Raw genomic sequence first — 21,710 nt, 5'->3', positions numbered from 1 at the left:
TGCAACCAGGTTGTGAACATGAAGTCTTTATTCTTCTGTTTGTTCTCAAAGCAGGGAAGAGCTGATGCTGGAGGCAGGGTGAGCGTCTGGGAGGAGCCCTACACCCCACGCCCCTGCGTGAGAGCACAGGCACAGGCAGGGGAGTGTCCAAGAGAGTGCTCTAGCTCCAGGCTAGGGCTGAAGGCAGGGTCCAACCGGGGCAGCAGAGGGCCTCAGCGGGCCAAGGCAAAGCCAATGCGGTTGTTATGGCGATCAAACTCCGTGTAGAATTTGCGGATGAAGCTGGCGCCCAGGACCCAGACAGGCCCAGTGGGCGGTGGGACATCCAGACCATGGAGGGCCAGAGTGCACAGGCCATCATTACCGTAGGGATCCTGGCAGGAAGCAAGAGGGTTTTCCCTACTGCCTGGCACATTACCATTCTCCTCCCTTGGCCTTGCCTGACCCCAGCAGCCATCCTCAGTGACAACCCCCTCCGTCCCCCATGCATCCTGGGCCTCCATTGGCCTTTCACCCCACCATACATCCTCCTGGATGCAGGTACTTAGCTAGACACTGGGCAAACCATACACTGTGAGACCTTCAAGAGCTTACAGCCCGGCAGAACTTCTGGTCCTAGGCAAGTTACTGTGTTTAACTGCCCTAAATCTGTTGAGTATAAGAAGGGCATAAGAGCATAGGAGCACAGCATTACTGGGGGCATTTGCTGACAGGATGGAGACAAGGGGATGAGCACAGTGATTCCCAAACCTGGCTGCCTATTGGAATCACCGGGGAGTTTTGAAAACACGGACCAGGTGCCCCTAGAGGTTCTGATTTAATAGGTAGGGGATGTGGCTTGTTACTGGGATTTTTAAGGTTTCCAGCTGACTCAGTGGGTGGGGGGGGATGGGTTAAATGGGTGAGGGGCATTAAGGAGGCCGCTTTTCTGGATGAGCAGTGGATGTCATATGTAAGAGGTGAATCTCCCGACGCCAAGACTACACTGTATGTTAACTAACTTGAATTTCAATAAAAATAGTTTTAAAAAAAAGCTTCCAGGTGACTCTAATATGTAGCTAAGCTTGAGAAGCACCGACTGGGCATGGGATCTATGCATAAAGACTCGTCCCTTTTAGAGGGCCCCTGCCCACCCGTCCTCCCTGTGGTCGAGGGGCTGCCTGAAGCCTCACCTTTAACACATAGTCCGTGCTGGTGAGCGTGTAGGCTCTGCCTCCAAGGTGGAAGGAGATGTCCGGGAGTGTAGGCACCTGCTTGCAGTTCACGACGTACTGAGGGGAAGGTAAAGGGAGCCCTGTGAGTGTGGGAAGCCCCCGGGGCAGACACAGCCCTGTGCCTGTGGCTGGGCTCCTCTGCTGGAGAGGGCTGGGCACGTGGCCTGCCCTCTCCCTAGGGGACACCAAGTCACACGTGGCGAGAGAGGAGACGAGGGCAAGGCCCGAAGCGGCCCCCTGTGGGACCTGATGCTCCCTGCGGTAATTTGGGGGGGGCCTGATCAGGCGATGTTCCCGCAGCCTCTGGTGCCCCCGCTTGCCCCAGCTTCTTACTTCGTTTGTGCTCAGCTCCTTGGCCCCCAAGGTCTCCATGAGCAGCCTCAGGGAGCTGGTGGGACCCGAGATGTAGGATGCGCCAGTATCCACCACGACCATGCAGCCCTCCTCACAGACCACGGTGGCCGACCGCACCGACACCCTGAGGGAGGCCAGAGAGTGAGACAGACGGAAGGCTGATGGGACACCACCAGGCCGCCAAGCTTCCCTGAGTGAGGCAGGTGACAGGAGGCCCGTGCTGGTGGTCCCAGTGATGCCCTGGAGGAGGAAAGGTGCCGGTCCCCTCCCTCAGCACGTAGCCTGGTGACCGCCGCCTCCTCTCCATAGCCCCTCCCCCCTCTGTTTTTCATATCTCCACGTTCCCCATCCCTGGACAGAGCACTCAGCAAACGTTGGCTGGGCCTTAAGAAGTGACTGCATTAGGAGAGAGGACAAGATGGCGACAGTACCCCATCCCACTTCCATTCCCCCAGCAGCAGCATTTTGGGAGAGCAGGGCGGGTTGAGGGTTCCTGACCCTTTCATTTTGATCTGCCAGGAGCCAGTCTTGCTGACGCTCACGTAGTGGAAGTTCCCTTGGTAATACTGGGGGTCGCTGCCTCCCAACACAACCTCTCCTCCGAGCAAGTGGGAATTCCTAAAGGAAAGATCAGAGCTCTTGAAGATCCGTGACCTCTGAGCCCCAGCACCCCAGCAACAAGGGATGTTGGGCACGGATACAGGGGTGGGGGGCAGAGGAAGGGGGAAAGGATAGCAAGGCTGGGAAGCTGCAGAAACACGTCTCCACCGTTCTTGCCCCTCCCCAAGCCCAACCAGAGGTGGTTCCAGAATAGTCCAGCTGCATCTGATAAAACATCCCCAGCAAGGTCACTGCAAAGGAACTGGCGCAAGGACAGTGAGTCGAGAGCAAGATGAGAATCAGCCCCCCCCCCCCCCCCCCCCCCCCGCTCCCAACTTGCTGCAGGTTGAACAGATAGGTGCATGGGTGGGGTGGTCTCCGGGACCTGCTGGGTGGGGGGTGGGCAAGGGGCAGGAGGCAAGCTGGAAGGAGGGGTGGAAAACTTAGGCATCTGGCAGAGCCTGGGCCTGCGGAGGTGAGTTTGGGCTGGTGGGTTGGTGGTGTATGTGAATCTGGACGGGGTGTTCAGGAGGGTCAGGGCCATGTGAGGCGAGGCGGAGTGGTGGGGCGGGTTTCAGCTCCTTACTTGGAATTTCTGCAGAGAAAGAGAGAGCAGAAATGAGGTCTCTGTTGCAGGTGAGCCTCGCCAGCCTGTTGTTGGCCAGGGTGGGTGTTATGCCCTCTTTTTTACCCTTTAGGTGCTGGACTCACCAAGAGGTGAAGTCACTTGCCGGAAGTCCCCCGGGTGGTATGTGGGGCGATTGGTGCCCAGTCCAAAGCGGACTCCCTTGCTTTCCTCTCCTCCCAGCGCACAACACCTCCCACCGCGCGGGGCCTCCCCTCGGGCTGGTTTCCAGGGTGCACACGTGGGCTGGGTTTCCCAGCATACGTGTGCAGGCGGTTTAGGTGTGCACGCGTTATGCGGGCCGGTGCAATGCATTGCCCTCTTACACATTCAGTACGTATGCGCGTGTGCTATAGCACCTGCCCCCGCTGCCCCTCTGCCAACATTTCAAGATCTCCCTGCCTGTTCCTTCCTTCTTGCCCCAGGGTCAAGGAAGAGGCAGGCCCTCTTAACAAGGCCCGCCTTCTTCCTGTTTGCTGGATTCTTCTCCCTCCTGCGGCTGCCAGGCTCCTGTGCCCTCAGTTAGCTCCTCCGTTTCCCAGTTTCAATCTCTCTCTCTCTTTCCATTGGCTTCCTCCTCCACCTGCAAGCATACTCGTGCCTCCTCTAGCATTTTAAAACACCCACCCTTCTTGTCTCCGCTTCCCTCCACATCTCAGCCTGCACCCCTCCTGACGCTCCCCTGTCTAATCTCTCAGGGCACTCTACACCTGCCCTTTGCTTCCTGACGCCCACATCTACCTCTGGACTGGTCACCATCTGGCCGTGCTCCAGCTCAACAACAGCTCTTCCCGAGGACGCTGCCCCAGAGCCAGCCGGTGGCCTCTGCTCAATGCCTCCCGTTTTCTTTTTCTTCCTTCCTTCTTCTCCATTTTACCTGTGCAATTTCTTCCGACCTTGACCCTCCCTCCACCCTCACCTCCCTCGCCTCCAGCTCTTCCGGTCTTCCCAAACCCACAGCTTGGAGCAGATCACAACCCTGCAGCGAGAGCTCACAATGGCTTTCCCCAGGCTGGCCCAACCACGCACAAGCTCAGCCTAGAGCTGAAAGGCACCCATGGGCTTCAAGCCCCAGGCCCCCTGTCCTGTTGCTTGTCACGTTGTAATGTTTCCCGTCTTCCTTCCTGACTGTAGGCTCTGTGAGGGCAGGGACTCTTTGGACGCTGTGTTCACGGCTGCACCCCAGAACCTCCCACAGTGCTTGGCACATAAGCATGCCATATTTGTTGAATCAATGAGTGAGCAAATAAATGAAGGGATTAATGAATAAAGCCAGCTTTCTGTGTGGTCTGTCACAGGGAGGGTCCCAGGTCCCAATAATGCTTTATTTTCCATCACCCCCACCCTGCATTTTCCTCTTGTTCTAGAGAGTGCTGACAGGACTTGCTGCAATGATGGAAATGTTCTGTTATCTTCTATCCAATATGTAGCCATAGTAATTGTGGCTGCCGAGCACTGGACATGGGGCTAGTGTGACTAAAGACTTAAATTTTATTAAATTTTAATTAATTTCAATTTAAGTAGTGACTTCCATATTGGCTAGTGGAGCTCGACATACGGCTTGAATACCACCTAATCATGAACCCAGAAACATCCCAGTCCCAACTCCCCTCTTGCTCTCCCAGCTCTCCTGATACCCTCCGCCACCCCTGCCTCAGCCCCTGAAGCCCCAGCCTCACCTGCTGTAGTAGACAGAGAAGACATCCTCCTTTAGCACCCCTTGGGAGAGGATGTGGTCAAAGACAGGGGTAACCCCGCCAACAGCCTGTGCAGGGAAGCCCATGCCCAGAATCCCATCAAACTTGGCCAGCATGAAGGGTATCAGGGGCAGCTCTGTGACCTCTCCAAACGTCTGTGTCACTGTGATTCCGCCCACCTGTGGGAGGAAGGACCGGAGGAGACCAAGCCTACTGCCTCCCCTGCTGGCCAGGGGGGAGTCTAGGACCCACATCCCCTAGGGTAGAGAAACTGGGGATAAGACCGTTTTATCAAACCCCCCCACATATCCTCTCTTCTAATACACATGCAGGCTGTGGGGTTGCCCAGGACCTGGAAAGGGGTACTGACAATCAGTAACCACCAAGGTGCCAGGAGCTCTCACACCCTCTCCGGCCCAGCTTCCACACTGGCAGGACTGGGTCTCAGTTCCTCACCCCCACTATGGGTAAGGATTTCTCCAGCCCAGCCAGACCTTCTCCCCTGGTTTCCCAGACAACGGGCCTCTCATGTTCCATGTGTACCCTTCCCATAGCTTAGAGCAGGGGCTGGAGTAACTCCCAGAATGGAAAGGGTCCGAGGCAAGCCAAATGGAAAAGAAAACCAAGCCCTGACCTTAATGCTAAACTCTAACCTCAACTAGGATCTTAGAACTTATGCCTGACCCCCAAACTAACTCTGGCCATAATGAAACCAGTACTGCTGAACCCTGACACCAACTCTGATTTCAGTCTGGGGTCTTGTGAAGGGCCCAGTCGGAGCTGGGTGACCTCAGGCAGGTTAGCTGACAGGAGGCTGTGGGGCTCCGGCTAAGCTCTCACGTGAGTTACACGTAAAAGCTTCCATAAATCACCCAGTGTGGACCCAGGAGCTCAGGCTTGCTCTGTCCCAGGCCCTGCTTCTTTGCAGCAAGGCAGGGTGTTCCTCAATTGCCCAGGCTCTAAGGTGGACTGAACTGTACCCCCCGCCCCCCTCCAAGTATGGGCTCTCCAGTGGCAGGGGAGGTCTGGGACCAGAAGGGCAGAGGTCAGATGACCTGGGGCATTCCCACTTACAGTCACCTCGTCCTGGCTCAGGAAACCTTTGACCTTCCCAGATCCGTAGTGGATGGTGAATGCCGTCCCATTCTCCATGTAGCTGGAGGATTCCGAAGAGTCGTAGAGGCTGTGAATCTCTGGCAGAGGGATATAGGTTCAGGTCTGTTCAAGAGAGGCCCAGCAGGGGGGCTGGGAGGCAGGTGCCTGTGGGCGTGGCCCCCTGTGGTTGAGGACTTCTGTGAAGGGGCGGGGAGGCCCTGAGGTGGGAGGCTTGAAAACGTGTTTCATCAATCTAGGAGTGTGTTTCTTGGGCCCCTGTCACGTGCCCAGATCTCTGAGAATTTTGTCTCCAATCAAGCATTCCACAGTGATTCTGAGGCTGGGATGAGGAGAAGATTCTGGTTCCAGTAAGCTCTTGAGAAGAGGCTGTTGACTAAGGAAGGGCGTGGAAGACCCTGAGAGCCTGGGGTGGGTCTGAGGATTTGGCCCCAATCTCAGGAAAGGTGAGAAGTGGACTTCTGGGTGAGCTGGGGACTTCTAATGCCGCCATTTTACCTTGGCGGCCGTATCGGGAAAATGGGGGACATTGTCATCTCTCCTCTCGGGGGCAACAGGAGCAGAAGCAGGGAGGAAATAGCTCAATTGGTAGCAGAGGGTGTGAGGCAGGCCCGGCCAAGTGTGGCAGGGGGCTCGGGGAGAGGTCCTGTAGGCGTGTGGAGAGGGGGGTGCTCACCACATGCTGTGTAGAGAGGGCTGCACTTGGTGGAGGGCACCCAGAGGTTGGCTGAGCCTGTGTCGAAGATGACTTTGAAGGTCTGGGGTGGGGTGCCAATGCCGATCTCGCCATAGTACTGGGTCTGTGGGGGTGAAAGGAAAGAGGCAGCTGGAGGCGTGGGGGAAGCTTGGGGCTTTGCTGGATACCCCCTTGGGCACCTGGGGTGAGATTACGTAGATCAGACAACCGCCCCGGGTTTCCCTTTTCCAGCAGGGCCCGGGTGGGACCCTTAGCACTGTCTTAGGACTTCCCTGGAAGTGAGACAAGAGGGCAAAAGAAGAATACTGAAAATGAAGATGATGCCCCGCCCCTCGAAGGGCTGCTGACGCAATAAGCAGGCACGCCGTGCAGAGCCCAGTCACAGAAACCCGCATCTGAGGTCACATACCCACCCTGCCCACCTTGAAACCCAGAGCCTGGATTCCTGAGTTCCAAACCTAACTCTGCCTCTGGGCTCCTTTCTGCCCTCTGTGGCTCAACCTTTCTAGCTCTGAAATGGGAGTTTTATAGGGCACTTTGTGCATCTCAGCAACTCAGTCATAGGCAGCACGGAAAGAGCAAAGAGAGCCTTGGGCCCCAGAAAGAGAAAGGAGACGGAAAAGCAGGGGCGCTCACATCCAGGTAGTTGGTGAGGACCACAGGGGACGTGCTGTTGCCAAAGGAGGATCTCTTGGTGAACTGGCTCCACTCAGCGCCAAGCCTGGCTACGTCCACGCCTCGCTCCTTCAGGCTTTCCCGGATTGAAGGCATTTTCTTGAGGAAGATCCTGACCCGGGGTGAGGGAAGAAAAAAACAGAAGAGCTCTGCACTCCCTCATAACAGTGGTACACAGTCCTGAAGCTTCTGGTACAATTCTCCCTAATCTAGCCTAGACACCTGAGAATCACTCTTGTGCCCTAAGGCCTCTCAAGGAGAATTCACAAGCCTCGTTGAGTCAGCTGCACTGGCATTAAATAATCCTTAACACACTTCCTTCTGTTGTCTAGTTCTGATCCCTATCACTACGAGGCCATTCGTTCATTCCTTCCTTCCTTTCATAATTACAGGTCGAACACCTACTCTGTGCCTGCACTCCAGTGGATACTAGAGATAGAAAGATAAAGATCATCAGTGGGGTGCCTGGGTGGCTCACTTGGTTAAGCTTCTGACTCCTGATTTCAGCTCAGGTCACCAACCACGAGATAGAGCCCTGCATGGGGCAGCGTGGAGCCTGCTTGGGATTCTCTCCCTCCCTCTCTCTTTGCCCCTCCCCTCCCCCAAGTAAATAAACTTAAAAAAAAAAAAATCACTGCCTTCAAGGAGCTCTGGCAGGCAAGGAGACAGAGGAGGAAACGCAACAGCGACATCCCCTCTAAGATGAAGGCTGGGACGCTCCCCTCAAGGCTGGACAGGACCGGGCAGTGCCGTGTGAGGCCTGTAGGTGGCAGCAGGCGCCCACAGCAGCCTGCCGGGGCTCCAGGATGCCAGGCCAGGGTAGACACCCAGCCAGGGCTGTGGGCTGGAACCTTGGGACTGAATGGGTGGGGTGGGGAGAGCAACCGGCATGTCCAGAGTAACTGTGCCCCCCTGCCCGTGGAAAGATGTGACTTCTTGAGCCTGAGTCCCAGTCCTTCAGCTCCTTTCCCTGACACGCGCCTATCAGCTTTGGGAGGCAGAATTAAAGACTCTGGGGCTGGGTGGGGGCCGGTAAAACATACTGAGGGGCCACCTGGTCAGTTTCAAACACTATACACCCTCCACATAGCCTTCGACCGTAGGCCAGCCATCCTTATCCTCAGGTAATGATGAGGAAAGCAGACAGGGCACATTGGTGGCTCAGTCGGTTAAGTATCCGACTTCGGTTTAGGCCATGATCTCAGGGTTCACAAGTTCGAGCCCTGCATCGGGCTCTGTGCCGACAGCCCAGAGCCTGGAGCCTGCTTTGGATTCTGTGTCTCCCTCTCTCTCTGCCCCTCCCCCCTCATGCTCTGTCTCTGTCTCTGAAAAATAAACATTTGAAAAAATTTCGATGAGGAAGCAGAGACTCACAGGGTTGTGGATGGAGCAGGGACTCAAAGCGGCGTCTTTGGACTTGCTTCCCAGAGAGTGTCCCCAGGGCTCCCATGGGAAGCCTCTTTGCAGAAGCTTGAGGGGAGATGTCCCTAGCTGTTGGCCAGGGGGCTCTGGGATTGCAGCCCAGTTTATGGAGAACCCGTCTTCTTTTCTAGCTGCTGGTCTCCCTGTACCGCCCTTCCCTCCTCGCACCCGGCACTCTCGGACCCCCTTATGCGAATGCAGCTTTCCTGCCAGCCAGCCTCACATCAACAGAAATGACTCGTCATAGTTGTGTCACAGTTTGCTGTTCACAAAGTCGTTTCACAATTATGATCTTATTCTCAGCCATCCCCTGGGGTGGGTGAGGTTATTATTCCCATGTTTACAGATGGGAAAATGGAAGGGCAGAGAAGGCTTAATCCCGAAGAGGGTGCACTTTCTACTATTTACTCTGAACAGCCTCTGCCCTGGACCCTAACATGTCCCATTCTCCTTTCAGAAGGTCCCTTCCTCGCCCCCAGCTCTCCATTCTTCTAAGCCCAGCATGCATCCCACCTCCAGGAAGCTTGTCCCAGGAACTCCAGTTCACACTGGCCCCACCTCTGCTTGGGCTCCGGCTCCATTTTTCCTCGGGTGCTCCCAGCCTGCACTGCACAGCCTAATGCCCCTGGAGGTGGTGCCGTCTGGTGGTGAGGACACAGCAGTCGTGGGCACATGTTTAAACCCTTTCTTACTGTGTGAATCGGATCAACTTAACCCAACCTCTCCGGGCCTTTTGTGAGCCCCCATCAACTCCTTTGTAAAAATGGACTAAACAGTAGTACCTGCCTCAGAGAATCACTGTGCAGATTAAACAAGCTGCCCACTGCTCAATAAATGTGAAGACTGTGCAGAAGGCAATGAAAGCACCTTGAGAATGGGGCCCTGTGTTCAGATCCCCCAAAGTGCCTTGCATGACACTGTGCAAATAGCAGGTGGAAAAATTTTGCGTTTCAAAAGCCTCTTTCTCCACTCCTGGCCCAATCCCGTTCTTCTTCTCTTTTTATTTATTTTATTTATTTTTTGAGCATGAGCATAAGCGGGGGAGGGGCAGCGGGAGAGGGAGAATCCCCAGCAGGCTCCGTACTGTCCGCACAGAGCCCAACATAGGCCTTGAACTCACTGACCATGAGACCATGAACTGAGCCGAAATCAAGAGTCAGACACTTAACTGACTGAGCCACCCAGGTGCCCCTCTTCCTGGCTTTTTAAAGAGAACAGGGAGAATGTTTTTACCTCAATTCCACATTTACTCTGGGGGTGGGGGCTGCCTGCAGGCACTCCGTCTCTCACCCTGCACCCCTACCCTAGCAGTTACTCTCTGGGAGCCTAGAAGCAGGTGAAAAGGCTTTGGAAACAAAAGGCCCAGTGTGTGTCGAGGCTCAGCCTCTTACACGTGACCTCCCTGAGCCTCTGTGTCCTCACCTGTAAAATGGGACTGCTGGGTTGTCAGGAGGAGAATTTGAGAGGAGATATGTGGAAAGATCCTGTGAAATCCTCGACATTTTACCGGCTTAGCAACCAGGACTGTGAAAACCTGCCCTCTTAGGGGCACCCAGCTGCCTCCGTCGGTGGAGCGTGTGACTCTTGATCTTGGGGTTGTGAGTTCGAGCCCCATGTTGGATGTAGAGATGACTTAAAAATAAAATCTTTAGGGGCGCAGTCGGTTAAGATTCAGCTCAGGTCATGATCTCGCGGTTCGTGAGTTCGAGCCTCGCGTCAGGCTCTGTGCTGACAGCTCAGAGCCTGGAGCCTGCTTCGGATTCTAGGTCTCTCTCAGAAATAAATAAACATTAAAAAATTAAAATAAAGTAAGATCTTTAAAAAGCAACAAAATCCTGCTCTTACCTTGAGGTCTTCTGTTTCCACCACCTGCCCTCCAAACACTTGGAGACCCTCTTGGAGACCCTCCCTCCTGCCTCTCCCCTTCTTCAGCCTTTTAAGTGTATATATTTTTTTTAACATTTATTCACTTTTTGAGAGACAGAGAGTGAGTGGGGAGGGGGCAGATAGGTAGGCACAGAATCCAAGGTGGGCTCCAGGCTCTGGACTGTCAGCACAGAGCCCGATGCGGGGCTCGAACTCAGGAACCCGTGAGCTCTTGACCTGAGCTGAAGTTGGGTGCTTAACTGACTGAGCCGCCCAGGGGCCACCCCCCTCCCTCCCCCTTCAGCCTTAGTGAACTCAGGGAACTTAATGAGCCCAGTTCCCACAGGGCCTGGCACCGGGTGTGGGCATTACTAGGCCTCCCTCCTCCTTCCTTCAGGCCACGCCTTAAGCCTTTCTTTCAATGTTTGTAACAACCCACCCTGTGGGACTAGTAACAGCTGGGTTTTTACAGCCTTCCGGCATCAGGCTGAGGGCTTTCCATATCTCTCATTCAATCTTCAAAGCAGACCTGTGAAGCAGGTGCTGCTATTATCCCTGCTTTAAAAATGGTAAACTGAGACCTGGAGAGGTTAAGTAACTTGCCCATGCTTTCCCAGCTAGTTAGTTCCTCTAGTGGAGTGGGATTTAAGCCAAGACAATTCAACTCTAGAAGGCTTGTATTTAACCACTAAATTGTTCTTCCTTGGTAGGCTTAACCATACCACCCCCTTCTTAACAATTAGACTGTGACCTCCTTGAGAACAAGGGGCAGGTCTGAATCATCTGAGTGCCTCGCCTGGCGATCTGTGCAGGAAGCAAGGGCTCTGGGCAGGGATCAAATGACGTGGCCTTCGGGCCACTAGGGTAGTGTGCCACTATCGGCCCTGTGACATCGGCTGAGCCACCTCTCTGAATGGGCCCGTGCCTCCCTGGTCATGAGGACTGGATGACATCCCATATCAGAAAGCCAGGGGTGTGAGGAAGGTGGGAACCCCTGCGCCCCCGCCCCCCAGCCTACCGTCTGAAGGCGCCAGAGTCTGCGGGGAGACCGAAGGTGCAGGAGCCGCAGAGCACCAGCAGGAGGCCCCAGCGAGGCATTCTGCTCCCTTGGTCCATGCTTCGCCTGGGTGCTCGGCTCTCTTGGGAATCTGCAGAAGCCTTGTGGCTTCCCAGAGCCCTTCTCCTTTTATGCGCTCCACACTTGGGACGGTTGAGATTTAGCTCTGCCCTGATTTATTATCCGGGGGCACATGGAGGGCGGCCAGTAATAAATTCCCCCGATGGGACAGAGCTAGATGGGTGAAGGGTGACCAGGTTTCAACGCAGAGCTCAGGAGCCAGGGAAAAGGAGGGCTGTGGGAAAGCAATGCTGTGCCCAGTGACGCCAGCAGCCCCATCTCGGCCTGGCCCTGCGACCCCCGCCGGGGCAGAGGCTGATGGGAAACATCAGTGTTCCAGAACAGGGTCAGGGCTGAGACCGGCACAGAACGTAGGTTTCCAACCTCCCCCGCCAGACTCCACCCTCCGTACCCTTCAAGTGCCATCCTCTAGGTTAACCTCGGCTGTGTTCCTGACCGGCTTCTTCCACTTTGTGTCTCAGTTCCCTTCTGGAACATGGGTGACTCCTCCTGGCTTGTTTGTGACAGAGCCAGACCCAGAGGCCTCCGTGCTGCCTCCCTCCAAGCCTCTGTTAGCAGCAGCTGTGGAGGGGGAGAACACCACGGCCCGGCAGGGGGACAAGCGCCTTGTATGGGCTTCTGGACGCAGGAATCTGGGGGAAGGGGTGTGTGTCTACCCTCAGCTCGCCTCGTGTGGGTGGGAGCCCTCAGGAGTGAGGGGGAGCTGGTCTTCCAACTCCTCCTTCCCTTCCCACGGGGCCCTGAGTCCCTTCTGGGCCCGTCTCTGCCACCTTCCCTTTTCCTTGTAGTTTACAAACAACCTGGGGCAGCTCTCCATACACACACCTGACTCCTAAGTCCCAGGAGGGGTGCTATTTATTCAGGCGAGGATGCCCTCTCCTGGCTTTTCCTTGCTCATGCCTCGGGGCCCATTTCAAATATCACCACCTGCTCCACGAAGCAGGTCCTGATTCAGCCCGGAACTGCCTGCCTTCTGCTGTGGGCTCCCAAGGCGCCACACGAGCCCTTCCAGGAGAGCACGGACCTCAGCTGTCCCATATCAGAGTGACCTCGCAGACCTGCCTCTGCCTCTTGCCCAAAGTGGTGCTTTGCACTTATCAGCTGAAGGAACTAGGGAACTAGCTGGGGGCTAGTTGTCTGGGACCCCTGAGTTCCGGTCTTGATTCAACCATGAACTTGCTAAGTGATGTTGGACCCCTCCACCTCTCTGGGGCTCAGTGTCTAAATCTGAAGCATGAAACAGATGTTGGGTGGGCCCTAGGGTGCTAATGTTCTGTCCTTTGACTTCAGGGTGCTGCCCTCTGCAACCAGCTGCGAGCAGCAAGGACTTAGAGAAGCTAAAATCTCTTGCTGACGTGTTGCCAAATGAGTATGCTTGGACCTCTGGGATTATAACACCCTTACCACACGACAGGAGGATTTGGCATTTCCTGGTGTAAACTCTCATTGGAGAATTTTTCAGGCACTGTGGCTGGCAGTGAACAAAGTATCTGAGGGCAAGGGGAACACTTAAAAAAAATTTCTTTCATGTTTATTTATTTTTGAGAGACAGAGGGCGAGTGGGGGAGGGGCAGAGAGAGAGGAGACAAGAATCTGAAGCAGCTCTGAGCTGTCAGCACAGAGCCCGACGCAGGGCTCGAACTCACGAACCGTGAGATCATGACCTGAGCTGAAGTCGGATGCTTAACCACCCAGATGCCCCCGGGGGAAAACTTTTTAGAACCCCTCAGAGTGGGGGGGGGTCTGTCTTGGCAAATTGGAGGAGGATTTATGAAGCATTCCAATAGACCTTGGTTCTCTTCATTCATTAGACAGTATTCATTGAGCATTTATTAGTTGACAGTCATTTTTCTAGATGCCGAGATTAACAAAGGTGACAAAAAATAAATACCATTTCTGTTCCTGTGGATCCTACAGTCTGTAGGAGAAATAGGTTATCATCACAACATAGATGTAAAATAACAATGATGACCAGCACAGTCAGGGAACTCCAGGAAGGCATCGCCAAAGAAATGACACTGGAGTTGTGACCTGACGGTGACATGGGCAGGCAACGAATAGCTGAAGAGGGAAAGAAATAGAGTCCCAATGGGAGCAGCATGTGCAAAGGCCCTGTGGAGAGAGGAAGCATGATGAGAACAAGGGCCAAAAGAAGCCAGTGTGGCTAGACAGAGACCAGAGGAAGTGGGGTGAGAGAGGAGATTGGGAAGCAGAGATGATAAGAGCTAACACCAAGTGTCACTCTAGGTGCTTAATGCATGTGACCCTCAAAACAACTGCATGGAGTGGTACTATTGTTATTCCACTTTACAGATGAGGAAGCTGAGATATGGGAGGATTCAGAAAGCAGCGTGCCTAGGATCACACCCACGGTAACGGGTGGAGTCAGCCTATAAGCTAAGGCAGTATGTCCCAGAACTCTACGTGACTTGAGCGTCCAACTGTGAAAGTTCTTGAACGCCACACTGTGTTTACCTTAAGAGCACAACGGGTAAACAGGTTAAGACGGGAATGATGATGTAATTGAATGCGTTTTGCAAAGACATTGCGGCTACGGTGTGGCTCAGCAAGGACTTCGGAATGGTCCGGAATCATGTGGCACGTGACAGGAAGCCAGAGCGCCGGAACCAGCTTGGACTAGGGGAGGTGGGCGTGGTGGAGACAGAAAAGATTGGATGGAATTGAGAAAAACTTAGGAAATAAAATTAGGTCATGGGTGAGATATGGGGAGTGAAGGAGAGGGAGGTTTCTGGATGCCTGGTGATACCAAGTGGAAGAGATTCAGGATTCCAGAGGGGAAAGAGGTCTGGGGAGACCATGAGTTTGAGGACCTGTTGAGTGTGGGGTTCCTTTGTGGAGATAGGGGCAGGAAATAAAAAAAAAAAAAAAAGAAATATCCCAGGTGTGACATTAAGTGGCAGGTGCACATGTGGACCTGGGTGAAAGATTTATGTGTTATTTGCCATTGGTCATGAATGTCACAGATATGAATACAATTAGCCGAGGGGAGGGGGGGGAAAGAGCAAGGAAGCCCTGGACTCCAGCTTCCGTGGCCCAGCGGTGGAGAAACGGCCTGTCTAACAGACCACAAAGAAGAGGACAGAGAGGAAGGGGGAAACCGTCAGGTGTCCCTGAAGCCTAAGGAGAAGGGAGGTTACGCAGCGAGAGTGAGCAGTGGGAGGGGCTGCTTGGAGGTCAGGCAAGACGTGGGTTACGAGGCAGACATGTGGCCATCGGTGCTGTTAGTGGGAGCTGTTTGGGTGATGCGGACGGACGGGAATCAAGACAGGGAATGCGGAAGAATGACAGGAAGAAGGGAGATGAAGGCGGTGTAGCCCAGACAGCCTTTCTGAGAAGCCAGGGATAACGGAGGAGGAGGTGATGGCTGGAGGCGAGTGAGGACAAAGTGAAGGGTTTTCCCTCTCCTCTCCCTGCCTGCCCCTCTCCCTCCTTCCTCTAATGGTGGGAGGGAAGAGAATATATTTAAAGGCCTGGAAAGGACTCGGGGGAGAGGAGGGATAATCATGGCAGTAAGATCCCGAGCAGGTGGGAGTCAGGAAGGCAGGGCCCACGCACGGCCACCAGGTGCTGGCGGCCGAGGGCCTTTCTGTCCGGTGACTGTCCTCTTCTCAGACAAGTGGGGAGCAGGGACCACTGCTGAGAGCTGGGGATGGGGGCGGGGTTCGGAGGGATGCGGAGAAATAGAGAAGGTGTGCAATGGTTATGGAAAGATGGAAGAAGCTGGCCAGGGAAACTCAGGGGTTTTCTGGGAGGAATTACACATTTAATGGCTGGAGATCACACCATCGTCGTCGAAAGCCAGTCTGCCCTGTTCTCTGCCTCCCCGCCACCACCACAGTGCTTGGCTGCTTGGGTGGGGACAGCAAGGCAGTGTGTGGCTGGCTTCATCCAGGGCTGGGGTGGTGCCACACGTGGTGATGGAAGAGGAGAGCCGAAGGGATTTAGGGGCCCAGCAAAGATGTTATTGAATGATAGACTGTGGCCTAGAAGGTGGATGTGGGAAAGAAGTCAGGACAGGACAGGGCGGACAAACAGGAAGGAAGCGGAGGACCGTGGGCCCAGAAAGGGCTGTGGGGGCGAGGCCACTGCATGGAGGGCGCTCGAGAAGCGGAGAGGCCAGGCTGCTGGACGGGTCACTGTCTTCGTGGATGGTGATGTCATCCAGAAAGACTGCAGAGGGCATGGGGTGGGGGAAGGCTGTAAGCCAGGAGCCAAAGTCTTTGGTAAACAAGGAGGCGGGACCTGCACGTCCAGTGGTGACAAGGGTTGAGTGAGTGGGACGGGAGGGTCCCAGGCTGAAGGCAGGCACCTGGAGGGAGAAGCATCTTCTCCCAATGTCCACGGCAGCCCTGGGAAGCGAGTGGACCAGTGTCCCTCTAACACAGGAGGAAACCAAGACCCGGGAGGGTACACAACGGGTCCTAATTCATAGCTGGGGTGAGGCAGAGTGGGGCCCTGTGTCTCCCCTGCACCATATCCTGTGATACACGGGGGTCTGCCCAGCCACCAAGGGGTGGGGTGTGCTGTCCCGGAATCTCACTTCTCCCTGCCTCTCCCCTGCCCGAGACCCTGACAAGCTTGTGACCTGTCCTGGCCATTGCAGGTGACTGACCACCGCCTCCCTCCCCACTCTCCAAACCCCAGAGCAGGAGCAAGGGAGAGCAAGTGGGGAGATGGGGTCAGCCTTGCGGCGGCCTCTGAACACGGGGAACAGCAGCACCCTTTACTGAGCACCTACCCTGCGCCCTGAAGGACTGTATTCTCTCGCAGCCTCGGGAAGCATGTGCCCTTGCACCCACTGTTCAGATGAGGAAGCGGGGGGCTTCTGGGAGCTTGGGGAAGGATGAGCTGAGAGCCGAGCGCTCTGCCTGTGACTCCCGGCCCCTCTGTGTGGCCGTGGGTGTCAGACGTGACCGGCAGAACCATGGGATTCAAAAGAGGGGGTGCCGAGCTATGGCTGCGCGGTCAGGAGCACGGCCACCCCACAGCGCTTTAGGGGAGGGAGCTCTTTGAAGCCCAGCAGACCCCCTGCACGGAGCACCCGGGGCCTCAAGTATACTCTAGGTTGACCAGAATCTTCTGTGGCAAAGGCAGGGGCAGGGGCAGGGCTTCCAGCCCACAGGTCTGGGTGCCCTGTGGCCCTGGGCACTTTCTGACCCTGTACCCTCTCTGCCCACATCCCTGTCTCCTGCCTGCCACAGCACTTCCCGTGGCCCAGACCCACAGTGGGGCACAGGGGCGAATACTGAGTGTGAATAACCTCAGAAGGAGAGAGACTCCTGAGGGCATGAGGCCCCCGTGGTGAAATCGTGGTCCAGGAGGCCCAGGAGAGGCGAGGGTGACGGAGCCCAGAAATAGTAGTCTCCCTGGTTTCTCCTGGTTACTGCAGCTAAAGGCTGGGAGAAGGGTGGCTGTCCCTTGCCCTTTTCGTGGCTCCCCTCAGTCCCCCCTTCTTAACTCCTAGGCCCAAGAGCCTGAGACCAGAAACCAGGCAGGACGGTTGATGGTCTGGAGTCGGGATGAGCAAAGATCCTGAAAGCAAGACCTGAAGGTTCCTGGAGGGCTCTCCGCACGCAGAGGCTGAGCCAGGAGAGAATTCCCAGGAGGCCACGAGGCCCTTGAAGGATTTTCTGAGGGAAGCAGAGCCAGACCTGACTGTGCGGCCCCACAGTGCAGAACTGAGGCCCCGGGGGTGAGAGGCAGGGAGAAAGAATCGGGCTCAGTTCCGTTCCAAGGAAGAAAGGTCTAGCAGTTGGCGTTGCCCAAGAGTGAGCGCCCTGCCGGGAGGTATTCGTCACCCCTGGGACGGTCAGCACTGGTTTTCTAGGATTCCATGTGTCCCCACTCCCTGCCAGGTGGCCCGACCTGTTACTGGACCACATCCACTGTTGTGGGGAAAATGCAGACGGAGGCGGAATCACCACGAGGGTCTCTCCTCTCTGACCTGGGGCTGTGTGCAGGGCCCGGGGCTGTGGGATGGAAAGGAAAGTGGGTAGGACCCTTATCGGCCTATCTCCCAAGCCCCCGTCAGCCCAGGGTCCACAGTTTCTCACAGAGGCTCCCCAGGATCCTACGTCTAGGGCCCAGGCTGCGTCACCTGGAGGTCAAGGGTCATGGAGCTGGCAGAGGCCCAGGGGAAGGGTCGTGTTGCACCTGCCCTTTCCCAGTGGGGCAGACCCCGGACGTGAGAACCAGTCAGGGGAAGCATAAATCCAGCCGGAGCCTGGCCCTCTGGTCAGATCCCACGGCCGGGTGTGTGCCGTGGGGTCGGGTCTTCCGGAGGCCGGTATCTCTCAGGAGACAAAGGGTGCCCAGGGTTTCTCTAAAAATGGTCTCAAATCCCACTTTGCTCCATGACAGTGATCCCAAGGAGATTCGGGTGGTGTGGCCAAGGCTGGGAGTGCCCAGTGGAGGTTGAGGATGAAGGCAGACAAGGCTGGTGGTTCGGAGAGCCTGGTTTCTGCTGCTTTGAGCCAAGCACGGATTTATTCCCGGCCATGGTTAGTTTAGTGGGAAAGTCTTGCCATGCCCACTGGTATGGAGGGAGAAACTGACCTTGTTGAGCCTTCGAGTTGGGGAGATTGGCATCGGGCTGGTCCTGCTTCTGTCCATAAAGAGCAAACACTGACGCAGGAGAAAAGATTAAAAAAAAATGGACATTGCCTTTCTTCCATCTGACCTCCTGCCCACATCATGCTGAACTCCCCAATCCCGGAGGGCCCCAGCTGGCTCCTCGGAGGAATTTTTCAATCAGATGGAGGCCCTGAGCCCAGCAGAGATGAGCAGCTGGGGCCTTGAGAGGGAGAGAAAGACCCAGAATGGAGTTTAATAACCAGCCTGGGCTGCCATGTGTGGGTGGGTCGTCCAGGAGCAATTAGTTGGAGAGCTCTGGGGGAGGCACCAGGGCTGGGACCAGAACCTTGGAGCTGCGGGCTGGGGTGGAGAGAACCAAGTGCCCTAACCTGTTTGTTCTGGGGACCTTGGAGGAACAGGAATTCAGCCACAGGGTTGGGGTGATCCCACCCTGAGGCCTGCTCAAGAGATGACCCAGGAAAATGGAAGGCAGATCACACAGGTCTTGGGAGCTATGGGGGCCTGAGGGGGAAGCGAGGATTGACGGGGGCAGGGGCTCGCGGGAGGCCCCGGTCAGAGGGGGTGTTCCTGAGATGAGATGCACCCAGCGTAGTGGGACCAGACACCGAACGCTGAGGCACGAAAGCTAGAAACATAATCAACTGCTTTCCCCCAAACGGCACATTATCCGAAAAACCTTAAACTAGGAGATCCCTTTGCCGGAGGAGGGTACGATGGTGAAGCAGCTCAGTGGAGTGTGCGTGGCGAGGGTGGTGGTGATGCAGGGGGTGGTTCTGATGGGCAGGGAGGTATCGCCAGCAGGGGTAGAGCTGGGGTGGGTCAGGACTCTTAGAGAAAGTGTATCCCAAGAACACATTTCCTAGAAAATGGACCTCTTCCTTTCTTCCTCTTTCCCTCCGTCCCTCCCTCCCTCTTGTTTTTCCTTCCTGCCTTCCTCCCATCTGGTATTTTTTTTTTTAAGTAGGCTCTATGCCCAACGCGGGGCTTGAATTCACAACCCGGAGATCAAGAATCACATGCTCTCCGGACGGAGCCAGCCATCTATTATTTTTTATCAGAAAAATAAACACTCTAGTTAAAAAAAAAAAACCAAAAAACAATAGGACTAAGAGGCTGGTAATGAAACCTAGCAGTCTCCAGTCCTGCCCTGAGCCCCCAGCCCCCAGTCCCCCCACCCCCTATCCTGTGGCACAGAGGCAACGCCTTTGACTCCCGGTTGTTTAGACTCTTCTCGAGGTTATGCTTATCTTTCCATTTCTTAATTTTCAATTTCATACATTATGTATTGATCTTCTCTCATGGCAGATGAAGATTTCTCCGTCTTATACTCCAACCCTCCGATTTTGGCAAAATCAAAAGTCAGTGTTTACATGATTATAATTAAAGTATGGTTCACAGTGTATAATGCTTACAGTTCCGTAATTTTTCTTTGCTTTTCATTAAGTTCATCACTGCCCACCCCTTCACCTTTTCCCCACTCCTTGTTTTCCTAGGAATTCTGCCCCGATCCCCCAAACCCCCATCTCCACCTGGTGCCATGTTCAGGTACGGTTCAGTGGGATTTTCTCCCGGGAGCTCCGTGCTCCTAGGCTGGCCACATGCTGTTGGCTGAGGACCTCCTTGCTGCTCCCGGCTGTGGCTTTCTGTGACCAGGCTCCGGGGGGTGCCTCTTTCTCACTCTGTACTTTTGTTGAAGCAGAGCATGTGCTCCCAGAGTTTGCTGAGAAAGGGTGCTTGACAAGCAAACCCTTCCAGTCCTGGCATGGCTACAAATGTTTCCATTCCACTCTTACTCTTTATAGTTTGGGTGTGAATAGAATTCTAGGCTGAAATTCTAGGCTGAAATTTATTTTCCTTCTGAAGTTGGAAGTTGTTTTTCTGATTTTAACAAGTCTGGTGCCACCGAGTCGGGACTCTCCTGTGGATTTCTCTCTGCGGGCTTTTGCCACTTTTTCCTTTGTCCCTGGCCTGGGTCTCTTCCGTTCATGTACTGAACACTCACTCAGAGGATGCCCTTGATCTGGAAAATTCGTGTCCTTCCATTCTGGAAAGTTGTCCTGCATTGATTCCTTGGTCATTTCTTCCCTCCTATGTTCTCTTCTCTCTTCTGGATCTCCTATTAATAGCATATTGCAGCTTCTGTTTGTTTTCTAAATATTGTATACTTTTTTTTTAATTAACAAGCACCCAACTATTAACTTTTTTTAAAAATTTTTTTAATGTTTTTTATTTATTTTTGAGAGAGAGAGAGAAAGAGAGAGCACAAGCAGGGGAGGGGCAGAGAGAGAGGGAGACACAGAATCCAAAGACAGGCTCCACGCTCTGAGCTGTCAGCACAGAGCCCGACATGGGGCTCAAACTCACGAACCGTGAATCATGACTTGAACCGAAGTCAGACGCTTAACTGACTGAGCCACCCAGGTGCCCCATAAGTGTTGTAAACTTTTAAGTAATCTCTATACCCAGCATGGGCTCAAACTCACAACCCCAAGATCAAGAGTCACATGTTTTACCGACAGAGCCAGCCAGGCGCCTTTCTCCTGAGTTCTTTTTCTTCTACCTTCTAGGAGATGTCCTTAACTCTAGGTTCCAACTCTTCAATTTCTCTACAATTTTTTTCTCCTGTATATATATTTTTTACTTCCAAGAGCCTTTTCGGATTCTTTATTATTCCTTTGTTTAGTGCCTCTACTACTTGCTTTATGGATGCGGAATTTACTCTTATGCCCCCCGAGGGTATTAATTACAGACCAGGTTTTTTAAAAAATGATGTCTGTTTTCTTTGTGCTTGTTTGGTTTGGTCTGCATCCAGACTGGAGGTTTTCTTCAAAACCCCTAGAACTCTTTGGCTCTTGGTTCATGATTGAGGGAGAGAGACAGGTGGAGTGGCCTAGAGATTCAGTGTGCATAGCAGGGCTCGTGCTGGCCCACCCTCTCTAGATGGAAGTTCTGAGCTGGCTTCTCCCTGGGGCATTCCTGTAGACCGAATGGTTGTGTCCTTTCAAAACCATATGTTGAAATCCTAAGCCCCAAAGTGATGGTGTTTGGAGGTGGGGCCTTTGGGAGGTGATTAGGAGATGGGGGTAGAGTCCTCATGAGTGGGATTAGTCCCCCAAGGAAAGAGACGAGAGAGAGAGAGAGAGAGAGAGAGAGAGACCCCTCCTCCTTCCCACCACGTGTGGATACAGCGAAAAGAAAGCCTTCAGGAACCAGGAAGTGGGCCCTCACCAAGCAGGGAATCTGGGGCCCTTTGATCTTGGACCTTCAGCCTCTAGCACTGTGAAGGACAAGTTTCTGTTGTTTATAAGCCACCAGCCTGTGGTATTTTGTCATAGCAACTCGAATGGACTAAGGCACCTCCGATGTCAGTATCTGAGGTCCTTTTTTTTTTTTTTTAAGTTTATTTATTTATTTTGAGAGAGAAAGGTGGGGGGGGGGGTAAGGGCAGAGAGAAAGGGAGAGAGAGAATCCTAAGCAGGCTCTGTAATCACGGTGAAGCTTGACTCAGGGCTTGAGCTCACGGGGCTCCAACTCACAACCTGTGAGATCCTGACCTGAGCCGAAATCAGGAGTCAGAGGCTTACCCAGCTAGCCACCCAGGCGCCCCTCTGAGGTCTTTCTCTGGGACCTTCTTTCTTGGACCTTGCCTGGCTGTGTCGCCTGGGGAGACGGGATGCAAAAAGTTTGACTTTTC

At 54.4% G+C, this 21,710-nt stretch overlaps 1 protein-coding gene across 1 annotated transcript; it reads right to left on the bottom strand.

Moving 5' to 3' along the window:
• On the bottom strand, positions 1 to 11,466 carry REN (renin). Its single transcript, XM_015069931.3, has 9 exons — positions 11,282 to 11,466; positions 6,937 to 7,087; positions 6,280 to 6,403; positions 5,565 to 5,683; positions 4,473 to 4,669; positions 2,067 to 2,186; positions 1,548 to 1,692; positions 1,173 to 1,271; positions 1 to 374 (listed from the first exon to the last, which is right to left on the bottom strand). Exons 1-9 carry the CDS (start codon positions 11,377 to 11,379, stop codon positions 213 to 215), a joined length of 1,215 nt encoding a protein of 404 aa, XP_014925417.1. The 5' UTR covers positions 11,380 to 11,466; the 3' UTR covers positions 1 to 212.
• Between the last annotated feature and the right edge of the window lie 10,244 nt (positions 11,467 to 21,710).

This window comes from Acinonyx jubatus, chromosome E4, assembly GCF_027475565.1.
Source record: "Acinonyx jubatus isolate Ajub_Pintada_27869175 chromosome E4, VMU_Ajub_asm_v1.0, whole genome shotgun sequence".
In the NCBI taxonomy this organism is placed as follows: Eukaryota; Metazoa; Chordata; class Mammalia; order Carnivora; family Felidae; genus Acinonyx; species Acinonyx jubatus.
Note: the sequence above shows the minus strand (reverse complement) of the source record. Positions and strands in the feature narration are given on the sequence as shown.